General features: G+C 45.1%; 1 protein-coding gene across 1 annotated transcript in view; it reads right to left on the bottom strand.

Moving 5' to 3' along the window:
* Positions 1–18: 18 nt before the first annotated feature.
* The window catches only part of CLIP2 (CAP-Gly domain containing linker protein 2), a 104,825-nt gene continuing 90,106 nt past the window's right edge, over positions 19–14,737 (bottom strand). Inside the window, exons 8-9 of the mRNA XM_026656642.2 lie at positions 14,297–14,357; positions 19–4,555 (exon numbers count right to left, since the gene is read on the bottom strand). Of these exons, the coding sequence (XP_026512427.1) occupies positions 3,557–4,555; positions 14,297–14,357 (1,060 nt within the window). The 3' untranslated portion in view covers positions 19–3,556. The remainder of the gene's footprint in view (positions 4,556–14,296; positions 14,358–14,737) is intronic.

Here is a 14,737-nt window from a genome sequence, read left to right as displayed (position 1 = left end):
ACACACACACACACACACACACACACACACACACACACACAAAATGCCCACTAACTCTTTCCCATCATTCTCCCGTAGAATCAAAGCAAAGTCAGTGAATTTAAAACTCTAGCAGGCACAATAAGGAACACAACTGGCACCAATGTCCTTTGGTCTTCATATTTTGCCAATCAGATTTATATCCTTCTCAGAGGGAAATCAAAGAGGTGATTTTTAAAAAGGCACTTAGACAGCTGAGCACAGAGGTGGGTACAGCTGGCATTATCTTAATGGAAGGCCCAAATTCCACAATTGATCAAAGTAGGGCCCAGTTTCCACTTTCATGCAACAATGTTGGAGTTCAGTGTATGCAAAAAGGGATCATTAGGAATGGGCTCAACCTGCAAACTCTGGATCCAGGTGTCAAACACCCCAAAGCTCAGGGATAGGAGGGGCGATCTGGAGTTTTGGTTTGGACCATCTCTGATAAGAAGTCATTTTCAGCATTTTCATCAGTGACTAGGGATTTTGGGTATGTCAGTTTTTGAGGCCTCAGCATGAGACACCTTAAAGAACTGTGACTATCAGAGAACAGGTTCTCAGCACCTTCTGAAAATTAGGCTCCTCCAAGGGATGTCAAGTTGGATACCCCAAAATTGCAAGTCCCTGAAGTAAAGGCTGGCCCGAGGAGTCTTTTGAACTCCTTCTGTGTGTCTTGCCTTTTGGTTTCTCTCTAAGCTGGCATCAGAATACATACTGTGATTTACCATGACTCAACACATGCTACAGTTCCGGGTAATACTGCAGCACATGCTTAAGTGCTTTTCCGAACTGCAGTCTCAGTGCTTTTAAGCTTTCAGACTTATTTTTATCAAATGGAAATTTTAGTCCAACTAACAACTCACTTACCTTGGAGCAATGTAGACCCACCTAGGACCTTTCACTTATATAGGGGGATGTGTGGAGGCCACGTTTATAAAAGAACAGCATGGCACAGAAGCACTAATGGCTCTGATATTAACGTCATCATGACAAATCTTGTTGCAACCCGTAGCAAGGGAGCGGAGACTGTTTTAAAACGACAGCAGCTCTAGGAGAACATCAGTGGCATCAAACCAAACAAAGCTCGACTCCCGTATGAAGGGCAACAACAACAGTCAAGGCTCAAAGATGAGCTGCAGGTGTCTGTGCACTCGGCCGGCTTGGCGCGATGTTACTGGTTTTGCTCCAATCACACCTATGGCTTGCTCTCCCAAAGCATTGGCCACTGTGGATTGGAATCCAGTCACTTGGCTTTTTTCCTCTTTCCTCAGGGGATGCCACATTCTACCTGTCTAGGGGCCATTTTAGTGTATGCACGCTATTGTCCTCTGACTACTTAACTACCATCACTAGACTCCTGGCCGTAAGGGACAATTGCACTGATTAGTTATAGCCACGGCCTCGATACAGCAAAGCATCTGAGCACTGCTTAACTTTAAGCACTTTTAAGTTCCATTGGCTTCGCCCAGTGAGTGGATTGTGGTCACTGACTTCACAGAAGTAGGAGCAGGTTCTGAGGATGCAAGACTTGCCTCTGGTGTGACTCTCAGTGACAAAAGCCATCTCACTGCAACTTACCAAAACCCACGAAGCACCTGTTTGAATGCACGAGAAAGCAGGAGTCTGTATAGTCACAAGATACATTTGTTTATTTTAAATATTTGAATAATTCATGTTATGTTAACTTAACCAAGATATTTTTAAAAAAACAGAATTTACCCTCTGTCAGTGACAGTCTCTTGCTTTTGTCCAGGCATTCATTCCAGCAGCAAGCTGCATTTTCTTGGCCTTAATTTGCATCAGAGTGTCAATATGATTGCTTTCTCTCTGACTGTTAGTTCTTTCAAGACACGTTAGGCCCAGTCGAATGCCTAATAAAGTCAATGGCTGTCTTCCCATTGACTTTAATGGGTTCTGGATTGGACCTTCGGTTCTCTCTTTTTATTTACTCTTCTTAGGACTGGACGTAGACAGAAACTCTTTTCTATGACACTGGGGTTTTCTACTAAAGAACTCCCTGTGTATTTTCCCTGAGTGCAGCTATCCTGGGGCCTTAGCTCTGTAGCTTTCCATGCCATGCCTTTTGGAATTGCCTCCTTTGTATTTAGAATCCATGCCTAGCTAGGAGAGAGATGTACGTTGGAGAACCCTTCAAATACCATTATTAATGCTTAAGATTCTTCCTTCTCTTTTTGTTTCTTTCCCTCCTTTCACACCCAATACACATGCTATTTTACTAGCATTAAGCTTCAACCTAACAAACACACATGCAGCTGCTGAACTTTACTACCATGCAACTGATGGGACTACTCAGGGCAGTAATATTAAGCACATAGTAAATGTTTGCAGGATTGGGGCCTTAATTTGGAGCAGTGGGGTCCCTTCCAAATGCCTATTCTCAAGCAAACAATGTATATTCCAAGACTTGCGTTTGGTTGTCTGTATCCCACTGGGACAGGAACTCTCTCTTGCTTTGAATATTCTTTTTATCTAGCTTCTGGCGCAAAGTGTAAGTACGGGCAGAGGATCCAAACACGCAGAGGCTGTGCAGTGATTTTCCTATCATCTAGCACAAGTGGTGTGAATAAGTCACAGACCGACTCTTTGTCCTTATGTCATCTCATAAAGATGGAAGGGTACCTACCATGTGACAGACAGCAGGGCATCAGAACAACAAGGCTGGTGGGCTAGAGAAACATATAGTAAGCTCAGAAGAAACAGATCCCTCCATGGTTATGATAGTTACTGCCTGTCCTCCAATCAGCACTAAGATGTGGATGAATCACCTTGAAGTCAGGCATTTCATCAGGTGTGACTAGTGCCTTGATTGGCAGATTTCCCTTCTCCCCTCCGCCCCCCATTGTGAGACCATTCCCATCAGCTGTTCCATTATAACCTTCTCTTATAAACACCCTGCCAGACAGGGACTTATCAATGCCCCCGTCAGTGATGAGGAAATTGAAAGACAGAAATCAAGTGCTCTTTCCCAACTTCATACAGCAGGTCGGTGGCAGAGCCAGGATAGACCCATCATGTCCCAACTACCAGTTTCCTGGCTTAACCACATAGCAGCCTTCCTCCCTTATGGCTCCCATTGACTTCCACTGAATGAAGGATGACCTCAGGTGAAGTCCTAGGTCAGGCTATATCCTAATCTCATACCGGTTCTGTCTTTGCCTTTCTACCCTGACTGTTCAGCCCTTCTGTAATGGCGACACCTGTGCGAAGCACATGAACCGCCTCCGCATTAGCTACTCCTGGCTGCCAGCAAGCACCTTCTAGTCCAACTCCCCACGCAGAATGGTCTCCTTACAAGTGCCCTCACTTCCATGAGCAGGGAGACGACAGGCTCCTTTACCCAGAGCAGGCAATGCCTAATCCTCCTCCCCCATCATGGGCCCACCCAGTAATGTGATAGGATTGCTCAGAAAAAACAATGAAAGATATGGATAAAAGATCCAAAAAAAATAATCAGATGGCTTTAAAGCCAAGAAGCCCAAGCAAATTATACTACAGGGCAAAATTCAGGTTAGCCCTATGAGGAATAATAGGGACAAAACAACATAAACAGAAGAGCCCAAACCCATACATTGGCATGCTGAGAAGGATGCAGAGCCTCCATGGACTGCAGTTTGTTCTCTAAGACAAGCACTTTTTCCTGCAATCTTTGGATCTCCTGTTTACTCTGGGCTTCTGTTTTCTGTAGTGTCTCATAGTCCAACATCTTCTTCTCAGCCAGAGAAATCTGCTCTTTCAAGAAAGCTATTGCTTGAGCCTGATCTTTATATTCACTGTGTAGCTTCTCCAGTTCGTGCACTCTCAGTTCAGCACCTCGGCACTTCTCCTTCATGTCCTGAAGTTCTATAAGGTGCTGGTTTGTTTTGGTTTCCAGTTGCGTTTTCCAGTTGTTGTTGCTTTCTTCCACTTCGTCACTGGTCTCCTGCAGCTTCAGCTTCAGACTTTCTTTCTCCTTTATGTGAACCGCAGTCTCGATATCGTGCTTAGCTTTAAGGTTCTCCAATTCAAGTTGGTGCTCCATCTTTATGCTCTCTACCACGGCCTTCAGTTCTACTATCTCCTTGTGTTGGGTGTCAGGGCCTGTGTTCAGGGTGGCTTTGAGGTCTTCCAGAGATTTCTGATGGTCAGATGCCAAGGTGTCCAGCTTGGACTTCCAATTGTCCATCAGCCCCATGTTCTCATTGGTGGCTTGTTGAACTTTGTGTTTCAGGTCAACGATTTCCTGGGAATATTTTTCATTGACGGCTTTCAGCTTCTCTATCTCCTGCTGGTGCTTCTTCAGGGTCTTTTCATGCTTCTCCTTTAACTGGCTGCTCTCTTTTTGGTGCTCCTTGCTGGCAGACAGCAGCTGGTCTCGCAGGCGAAGCGCCTCTGACGGCAGACCAAGATTGTGCTCAGGGGTCTCTGCCTGGTGAGAGTTCCTTAGGCACTGTCTCAGCTCCTCCACCTCACAGCGCCTGACACTCAACTCTTCCTCCAGCTGAAGGATTCTAGACTTCTCTGCTACCGTAGTTAACTGAAACAATAAAAAAAAAAAAAAAAAAGACACAAAGTAAGTTCTCACCTTTCCTTGCTGTCTGCTTCTCTTTAGTAGACGTGTTCCAGGGACAGTCAAATCCCAAGCACATTAGCCAAAGTTTAAAAAGAAAAACATCATCCTCAATCCGATTACAGTTTTTGCACCAGGGTAATTAACAATACTTTCTTGCTGATTTTTAATGCATGCGTCCAATTTGAACCGTTGGTCTGCGTCAGAAACAACAGGTCTCTTTGAAACAACTGCCGTAATATTAGCTACTAAAAGGTTACAGGGGTTTATTCAAAATAATGTCCTGAAATCTCATCCTATTTCTGAACGGGGCTGCTTGCCAGGTGATGCATAGAAAATGCTACTGTACACTCAGGAATACAGTAGATATTAAAATCAGGATTGTACACATCATGAACGGTTCCTTTTATTGCTCAGCTCTTCAGAGCCTCTGGCACCTTCACGACTTTATGGTTTACCCTGGTGTAAAAGGAAAAGGAATTTTACACATGGAGTCTGGTTAGAATTTATTAGCAAAGTAAAAATAAGGTTGAATGCTAGAAGATGTAAGATAATAAACTGCCGGCCATGGGTTACACTGCATGGCAGGTTTTTGAGTAGCTTCTTAGCTTTCTGAGTTTAATCTTTCTGGCCTGAGTTGACTGCTGATCACGTGGAGGTCTTGGGTTGCGTGGGCACCTTTGGGTACAGAACAACAGACCTGATAAGAGGAAATGTAAAAACAAACAAACAAGCAGATCTACAACATTTACTCCTTTAGCACCGAAACAGAACCGATCCATTCTGACATTTTTCAAAGCTGCCTAAGGGATCTGGATGCCTGACTCCCGCTCATTTTTAATGGAAATTGGGTGCTCAAATCCCTTTCACCAGTTTGGAAGACTCCAGCCTGGCCTTTTGGGTGATCTCTACAGATTCACAACAGACAAGTTAATGTAAGGGCCCTCAGGCTCCCACGCAGCCCTCACACCCTGGCCGCTACTAGGCAGCCCCCCCCCAAACTCCTGGACGTGAGGGACTAGAAGAACTCTGACTTCTCCCGGAGGCCCCACCCATGAGGATCATGACTGGAGATGATGATCAGCCCCACCGATTGGCCCAACCATACTATTTAAGCCAGAAGGCGGCACAGGGAAGTTGTTTGAGTAACTGGGAGATCTCCTGACTGGCAGCTGCACTGGATCGGACTTATGCTTGATCCCCCATTTCTGATTCCTCCTCTGACCTCTGGCTTGGTTCCTGATCCCAGCTCTGACCCCTGGCTTGGACTCTGGCTCTGACCACTAGGCCCTGCTCTGACCACATCACAGTCCTGACAGTCTGCTTGTCTTTTTTAAAATCAACTGCTCTCCCCACCACGTCACACCTTCATGAAAAACCTTTTCCTCACCCGCCCCGAACAAGGCTCCTTAAAGCCCTGATGTATTGCTCCTCTTGACAGCCTTTCTTGCATTCACTGCAACAGCCTAACTAACCCAAGTGACCAGACCTGTAGTCTAAGACTTTGGAGCAGTTCCATTCAGACTCTTCACCCTTATCTTCGATCTCAAATTACAGCACCCACAATAGGAGGAAGGACATTTGCAACATTGATTGTCACACTGTTATTTCCTACTGTAGCTCAAAAGGACCTCCGGAAGCAAAATGAACCGTGCAAGGTTTAATTGTTGTTATTTATTTGGTGGTGTTAATCGAATGGTGAGTTGTGAAGAGCTCATGTCAAATGGCGTCATGGGGTTGAGAAGCAAACTCAAGTCAGAGAAATGAGTCACCACACAAGAAGCAAAGGCAAAATCAAATGGTGCTACTATTTCCAGAAAGGGAGTGCAAATAAAGTAAACAACAAAACAAAAACCATGGATGCCCAAACTCAAACCAAACAACAAAATCCAAAACAAGGCATTGTTGGCATCAATGCAGCTGACAAGCACACTGGTTTGCAGGCAGGGCAAGTGGGGTTGGGATTACCCTGGTGTCCTCTAATTCTCTGAGGAGTTTTTCAGCCTGTGCCTTCTCAAACAGCAGGCTCTGCTCGAGCTCCCGTATTCGGGCATGCTCCAACTGCGTCTGAGTCTGGTCACACATAGGGAAGAAAAAACAACAACGACAACAGGGGAGAGAGCAGAAAACAGAGAGAAAAGGCTGCAACATCATGTTCCATGTACAACACAAGGAAAGGCAGTTCACAACGGGAGGAGAATAAACGTCTGAACAGGCAGGAAAATTCATCCAAACAGAAATAGGTTACTAAGGGATTTTACATGGTCCTCAGGGTGGCTATTTAAGACACAGTGGACTCCTCTTATAGGGCCCATTTTAGCAAAGCATCCCTATTCACGAAGGGGGCTTAAGTCCCACTAAAGGGGATGAGACTTAAGCAGGTGCTTATGTGCTTTCCTGAATGGGGGCCATAGTGAGAACACTTCGGAACAGAAGAAATCCACCCCAGCGCAGTGCGCATCCGTACAAGGTCTATGCACCAATTCAAGACCATTCACTGTAGGCCTTGTGCTCACTCTTAGCAATGTGGGCAGTTGGAGGCTGCCTACTGGCAGAGTTGCACACTGCAGTGCACAGAAAATTACCGGGACTCTCATTCGCCTTTTGCAAGAAAGAGAGAGTTTGAACTATGACGTAGTTGACGACAAGCCGTACACGGCGTAGTGACAATACCAGAAAATATACCTCATGTAAAGCAATGGAGGAAATTTAAGTAGAAAACAATTGTATAACTGAATGCTTTGCATTTGTACAGCATCTATAGCTAAGGATTTCAAAGTGATTTTCAAATTTTGAGTCTCACAACCCCTCCCCTCCCCCGTGTCTCAGTTTACTTGGGTAAACTGAGGCACAGAGAGGTTAAGTTATTTGCCCAAGTTCTCATAGACTCATAGACTTTAAGGTCAGAAGGGACCATTATGATCATCTAGTCTGACCTCCCGCATGATGCAGGCCACAAAAGCTGACCCACCCACTCCTGGAATAATTCTCTCCCTTGACTCAGCTGTTGAAGTCCCCAAATCATGATTTAAAGACTTCAAGTCTCAGAGAATCCTCCAGCAAGCGACCCCTGCCCCATGCTGCGGAGGAAGGCGAAAAATCTCCAGGGCCTCTGCCAATCTACCCTGGAGGAAAATTCCTTCCCGACCCCAAATATGGCGATCAGCTGAACCCCGAGCATGCGGGCAAGATTCTCCAGCCAGACCCTCCGGAAAAAAGTTCTCTGTAGTAACTTTTAATATCCCATCATTGACCATTGTTACTAATTACCAGCGATGGCACGATATTGACCTATTGACTAAACTCACGTTATCCCATCAAAACATCCCCTCCATAAACTTATCAAGCTTAATCTTAAAGCCAGAGAGGTCTTTCGCCCCCACTGTTTCCCTCGGAAGACTGTTCAGTGGGTGAGCCAGGATTAGAACCCAGAAGTCTTGACTCAATGTCCCTTGCCCTAACAACTAGATAACACTCCTCTATCGGTAGCAAAATTATTATTTAAGCACATCAGTGTCGGTCACCGATATCATGTAAATTCCCTGTGAAGAAGGGTTGGCGGAAAATCAACAGGCAAACTTCGGCTTTCACATTTTTAACTTTCAAAACTATTTTCTACTGAATACAAAGTTGATCCACCAAGACCACAGCGTGACAAGGACTATAAGGTTACTTAAGTTGTTCTAGGCAATTTTCTGTCCTTCACTTGCCACTTCATTATTTCCTCCCCCCATTCCCAAGCCTGAATTCATTCGCATTTTTTTTTCTTTACAACCTGATCTGAGATGGAAAAGAATGAATGAGCTTTGGCTCCTTTTCTGTGAATGGAGGAAGTTTACGTTTGCACCAACCTGTATTTTCTTTTAAAGTCTGGAAAATATTATTAAATATCAGATCAAATATGGTGAAAATCAAGACTGCCAGGTACATGCAATATTATCATAGCCATGTTGGCCCCAGGATATGAGAAAGACAAAGGTGGATCAGGTAATATCTTTATTTGGACCAACTTCTGCTGGTGAAAGAGACAAGCTTTCCAGCTCCACAGAGCGCTTCTTCAGGTCTGGGAAAGGTAATCAGAGTGTCACAGCTAAATACAAGGTGGAACCAATTATTAAGTATAAGGAGTTAACACGTTGCAAGAAACCGTTCAAAATGAAGCAGGCAATTAGAGCCTCTGCAGTCAGAGGACAGATGAGAGCTAGTGGGTTACAGATTATTGTAATGAGACATGAAACCAGTGTCTCTGTTCAGTCCATGATTTTTGGTGTCTAGCAGAGTTATGAATTTAAGCTCGTAGGCTCATCTTTTGAAGGTGTTGTGCAGGTTTCTCTTAAGGACGAGGCCTGAGAGGTCAGCTATGGAGTGACTGTTCACCCCCAGGTGATAGGGTGTTTTTGTCTTATTACTTTTCTGTGTGAGTTCATTCAAGACTAGTAATTGTCTAGTTTACTGGGGCATTCAATGCACTGGATGAGGTTTTCCACAGGTTGTAATAGGCATGTGTAGGACCAATCGATTGTGAAAGGTGTGCTGTGGGGGGTATATTCAGGACACTTCAAGTTTTATCAGTCCTATTTGACCCCAGGTGGAGAAGACAAACAACGTCTCTTAAAAGAGGTCTCCAAGCATTGTCAGGCTTGCCAAAGAACCTTAGTTGAAGCACAGACATGAGCTGGATATTTGTAAAGGAAAAGGGAGAAACGTTGACTGGCTTTTCCCCCCAAATCTCCACATAGCTCAAAGATGCTCTTCCTAAGAGCTGGACCAGGTTCTGATTTCACTTACAGTGCCGTTAATCCTGAATTATTCCATTAACTTCAATGGCTTTAGTACGCATTTACAACAATAACAGCTAGTCTTTGACTGAACCTTCAGCTATATGGACTCACAAAATTATCTCAACTAGCAGTTCAGAATCTTTTTAATGGTAGTAATTTCCCACCCACTTTTGTTCTCCAAGGGGTCAGGTATAAGAGCTCCAAAGGCGGGATCTTTTACTGATCCATTTCAAAACTAATCCAGGAATCTCGCAAGATACCTGACACTGATACTTCTGTTTCTGGTTCAACTAGAAATGCCACAGAGCAGCTTCCCTTAGTATTCCAGTCATCCTGCTGTTAGCCAAAACCCTGGAAGACCAGAGGCATACGGAAATGAAAAACAGAGGAGAAGTTAAATGAATGTTTCCAGACCTCAAATATGTTTTTTTTCAACATGAAGATGAACTCACATATCATCTTTTACTTTATACAAACTCTTTCATCCAGCCCTAATTAGACCAGACCAAATTCTGAGATCCACTCAGCCCCAAAATTTGAGGGAATTCAGATCCAAACTTTATGGCTCAGGTCCAATTTTAACCCTAATTACTACCCACACATTATGAACTATACAAATAGCTAATTTCTCACTAAAATGCATGAGGTATCTCATGAATTCCAGCAGATGATCGCAACAGTGTCTCCTAAGGATTTTAAGGTTTCCTATTACAAGATCATCTATTATAAATAGGCTTTAGCTCTTTCTTGCATTTGCCTCCCATTTTCTAAAGGCTAAAGGCTATAGCAACATAATGCTGCCTAGAGATGGGCCTGGAGCTAGGTCACACTGTGTTCTGTGAGATGTTTTGAGCCAAGCTTCACAGCTCCTCCCTACATCCATCAGGGAACTCAAATCACAGATCCAAATATCTCCAAATTTTAGAGAATTCCAAATCTGAACATGAGCTTTGTGGCTCGCTCCTGTCTTTATGCCTACTAATATTTGGGCAGAGCCCTCTAGACTCCACTGAAATACACTGGGTTAGAGTTCTGGAGGAACAAAATGGGAAGATGATCAATTGAGAGCATCTTTCTTCTCTTCAAAAATGATTAAAAGTCTAGAAAACATGACCTATGAGGGAAGATTGAAAAAATTGGGTTTGTTTAGTCTGGAGAAGAGAAGACTGAGAGGGGCATGATAACAGTTTTCAAGTACATAAAAGGGTGTTACAAGGAAGAGGTCCTTAATCACTGAGGATAGGACAAGAGGCAATGGGCTTAAATTGCAGCAAGAGTGGCTTAGGTTGGACATTAGGAAAAACTTTCTACGTGTCAGGGTCATTAAGCACTGGAATAAATTGCTCAGGGAGGTTGTGGAATCTCTATCATTGGAGATTTTTAAGAGCAGGTTAGACAAACATCTGTCAGGGATGGTCTGGATAACACTTTGTCCTGCCATGAGTGCAGGAGACTGGACTAGATGACCTCTCGAGGTCCCTTCCAATCCTATTATTCTATGATTCTTCAGTGGGGATACTGGCATGCACCGTATGACAATCTGATTTATAGTATTCCTATACTCTACACACACTGTACTTGCTATTGTTTATTGCTTATGACGACATCAGCCTTCTCATCCCTAGGATCACTACAGAAGCATATAAATGGAGAAAATCTAATCAAATTGTTGTGCAGGTCCCTGTCCTCCCAGTATAAATGAGATCTAGCTAGACAGCCCTGCAGCTTTTATAGCTGCTAAAATTGCAGTCACAGACTACAGGTGGCCAAAAGAACATCTCTAACCTGCACAGAGCTGCCCTTGGTCTTGTCACCCTCCTTGATAAAGCACTTGTTGTGCTAGGCCCCTCCTGCCCAAATAAAGCAGCTGATCTTGCTCACATCCTTGACTAAAAGCCCAGTCACTGGATCGTCCAGTTGAATGAATGTTCAGGAAAGTGCCATGCTTGCTTGTTTGCAGTATGTGGATGCAGCAATCCTCTCACAAAGGGATGCGCTGGAAGGTCACCTCTGTGTAGAACGTGGCTGGCTGCGAGCACACCACTCTGTTTTATAAAATGACCTACGCAGACGCCATCGGCGACGTCTACATCACTGAGTGTCTCAGCATTTGGGGTGGGTCGGGCTCTATTTAAAAACCTAACACTGCTGTTATGTTCACCCCATAGGCACTGAGTCTAGTGCTTCTGCCTGCTTGGGCAGCACAGACTCTGAGTTCAGGAGTAATTTCAAGTTACTTCCTCCCCAACCCCAGAGAACCAAGACACCATTAAGATGATGCTCTTGGGCTCTGTGGGGAGGTAATGGCATTTTGCAACCTTAGAGTCTCCCGTTGCTTGATTGTACAATGTGGAAGGACCTGGAAACGACCTTTTAATGAAGAATGAAAGCTGGAACTTCCTGAAGGACAAATGTTGCAATCACAGCTCCCCAAAGACAGTCAGCAGGGCAAAGGATGTAGGAAGGTTGGGGTGGGGCAACTGACAATGGGTTACTGGGCTTTTTGCCTCTAGGGCTGTGTCTACACTGACATTGAAAAAATCGAGGCTGGCCCATGCCAGCTGACCTGGGCTCGCAGGCTAGAGCTAAGGGGCTGTTTAACCGCAGTGTAGACATTCAGGCTGGGGCTGGAGCCTGGACTCTAGGACCCTGCAAGGTGGGAGGATCCCAGAGCTTGGGCTGCAGCCCCAGCCTGAACATTTACATTGGAATTCAACAGCCCTGTGAATCTGAGCCCCGCAGATACCCCAGTTGGCTAGTTCAAAGCTGAACAAAGATGGTAATGACTGAAAGTAGTAACCACTGGATGGCTCTAGGGTGGCTTTACATGAAACGAGCTAGTGTGTTTCACTAGGGAACACATGTTCACCGAACAAAAAGGCCCTCTGGCTAGAATGTTCAAAAGCCCCTACAGTGATCAAGGAGCACAAGTCCTTTTGACTTTCAATGGGGCTTTTGTTTAAGTCATTTAGGTGCTTTTGAAAATCTCAACCACCATCACATTCAATCCCTTAGGGTCTGTCTTCACTGCAGAGTTCTTAACTCAGATGATCAGCACCTCTTAGTTCGGGTGCGAGCAGCCCCACTGCAAAGCCTTTGCCCTCACTGGCACTGCACACCACACGTCACTAGGACTTCTGGGGGCACATCCCACAGTTCTTTGTGCCACTCCCTGATTCTGTCCCAGTGAATTGTGGGAGAACCCATCTGTCCTTCTGGGCACACAGGGGACTTGTGGGAAGGCAGTGGTAGATGAATAGCACTTGAGTGGTTTAGTTTGCGTCCTCACTGCAAAGAGGGTGGGTTACCAGCCTGAGTGAAAACCTCATTCGGACTGTAGCCTATCGCCCAGCTAGCCTGGGCTGACAGCACTAAACTTGGGTGAGAGGGTCTGATGTGTAAATGATGGGGTGGAAGGTTAGGAGCAACACTTGAGTAAGATCCCAAGTTAACTCCACAGTGAAGACCCATCCCAAGGGGTCACTCTCAGGAGAGAGACCAAAGACTGAGTAAACCGTAGCGAATGAATTACCCTGTTGCTCCGAGAGGTGATTTCCGCCAGGCACAGATGGAGAAGCTCGACACTGATAAGGAGCTCCACACAGGGGTATGTGTGTGTAAAAGATAAAAACCACATCCGGTACAACCAGCAAGCTTGGTTTTATTTTTCTTACTCGCAATTGCTTCATCTGCAGAATAACCCAGCCGCACATCATGTAATAATGTCCAGGAACCGAATATCACTGAGGCACTTGGCCCTGGACAGCCTGTCATCCTGTGAAAATGAAACACACCCCTGTTCCATTGCAATTATCCCCTGGCTGGTTTTAAACCCAGAGCTGAGGAGTTCTGTAGGCACGGCTCACTGCACTAGAAAAGCTTTGGCGAAGCTCTCCTCACAGGATCCATCTGCACCTTTCCAATCCCCCATTCTGCTGCTCTGCCATCTCCTCCCAATAAAAAGCAGAGATTTATTCTTAAGGGTGGTCAAAGCAATTCTGTGTCTCTAATGTCCAGAAAAACACACCGCACCCCAAGAGCCGCCTCGTTCAAGGCTTTGCCTTCTCAGCCAGGTTCTGGCCTCGTATCGATTTACTGCTCAACTACTGATTGCTGAAGCAGCTCCCTCGACATGCCTGGCTGACTTAACTAGCCTAATGCTAGAGCCCAGGGAAAGGGGAAGGGGAGATTTTGGACACTGCTTTGCCTTTCCGCAAAGGAACCTTGCCTTTTTGAAAGATCACTCTTCCTTACTCCTCCTGCAAGGGAAACCTTGCCTGACCTGGAACCTGAGACAGAAGGTCATCTCCCAATGCTGATCGCTTTTGTACAAAGCTGGCTGCAGTGCCGTTGTGCAGAAAAACCCCTACGCCTTCCAAAAAAGGGCACTGCAACGTCAAACCACAACTGCCTGTGCTTGTGAGAGGAGGACTCCACCGAAAAGTCCTGGAGGATGAAGGCTTAGATCGGAATGTGTGGTGTTGTACCCAGATACAGCTGGGATACAGCTGCTCTCCCACTGGATATGGATCATATACCTTACTGAAGCTGCTAGTAATGAGAGACAGGCCAGGGACAGTGGTTGAGCAGTGGGAAAAGGTATGTTAGAATGCATTAACACACACAATTTAATTAACCTGGACGTTTAATATGACTTAGGACAAAGTCAGGTTTAAAAACCATGCAAGCCGGTCATGGTTAATCCTAAGTGGATTTCTAGGAATAACAATGACCAGCTAACACCTTGTGGGAAATTTTTCACAATTCACTATCAATGCCTTGCTGTAATAAGTAATGAATCAGCCCTACACAGCAATTACTAACACATCCTGGTCACAGAGCTGGGCAAAAGGCAGCAGAAATTGTTAAAGGAAAGTTTCAAATGCAATTGCAGACAATACATTACAGTGAGTGTGCTGCAAATTACCTCCAGATCTCCCTTGGTAATGGATTCTTCCTCCACTCGGAACTGCAAGTCCTCCACTTTCCTGTGGGGGTGAGGGGAGAAAAGCCAAAATCAGTAATGCCAGGATTAAAATTGTATCACTAAGTAGCTGCCACAAAAGGCCCCTGCAAAACAAAAGGACAAGAGGAGTGGGATATGGATAAATCATATACGCAAACAACTCAGCAGAAGCTAAGCACTCCCTGTGGAAGGCAGTTAATTAGCATAATTAATGCAAAGCAGATACTCCTCTTTCTGCAATGTGCCGTACCACACTCCTCCAGTGAGCATGGCTGCTGTACAGCTCCATATGGATACTGGAGATACTGGAGGAGTTGGCTTTGACTTTAATCCATTGGCATCATAGGACTGAGCAAGGTTTCTCTGCCAGCTATTCACTTCGCAGGCAAGCATTGGGAAACG

The sequence above is a fragment of the Terrapene carolina genome, unplaced genomic scaffold (assembly GCF_002925995.2).
Source record: "Terrapene carolina triunguis isolate 2854851 unplaced genomic scaffold, T_m_triunguis-2.0 Scaffold231, whole genome shotgun sequence".
Classification (NCBI taxonomy): domain Eukaryota; kingdom Metazoa; phylum Chordata; order Testudines; family Emydidae; genus Terrapene; species Terrapene triunguis.
This window is presented reverse-complemented; position numbering and strand designations above follow the sequence as displayed.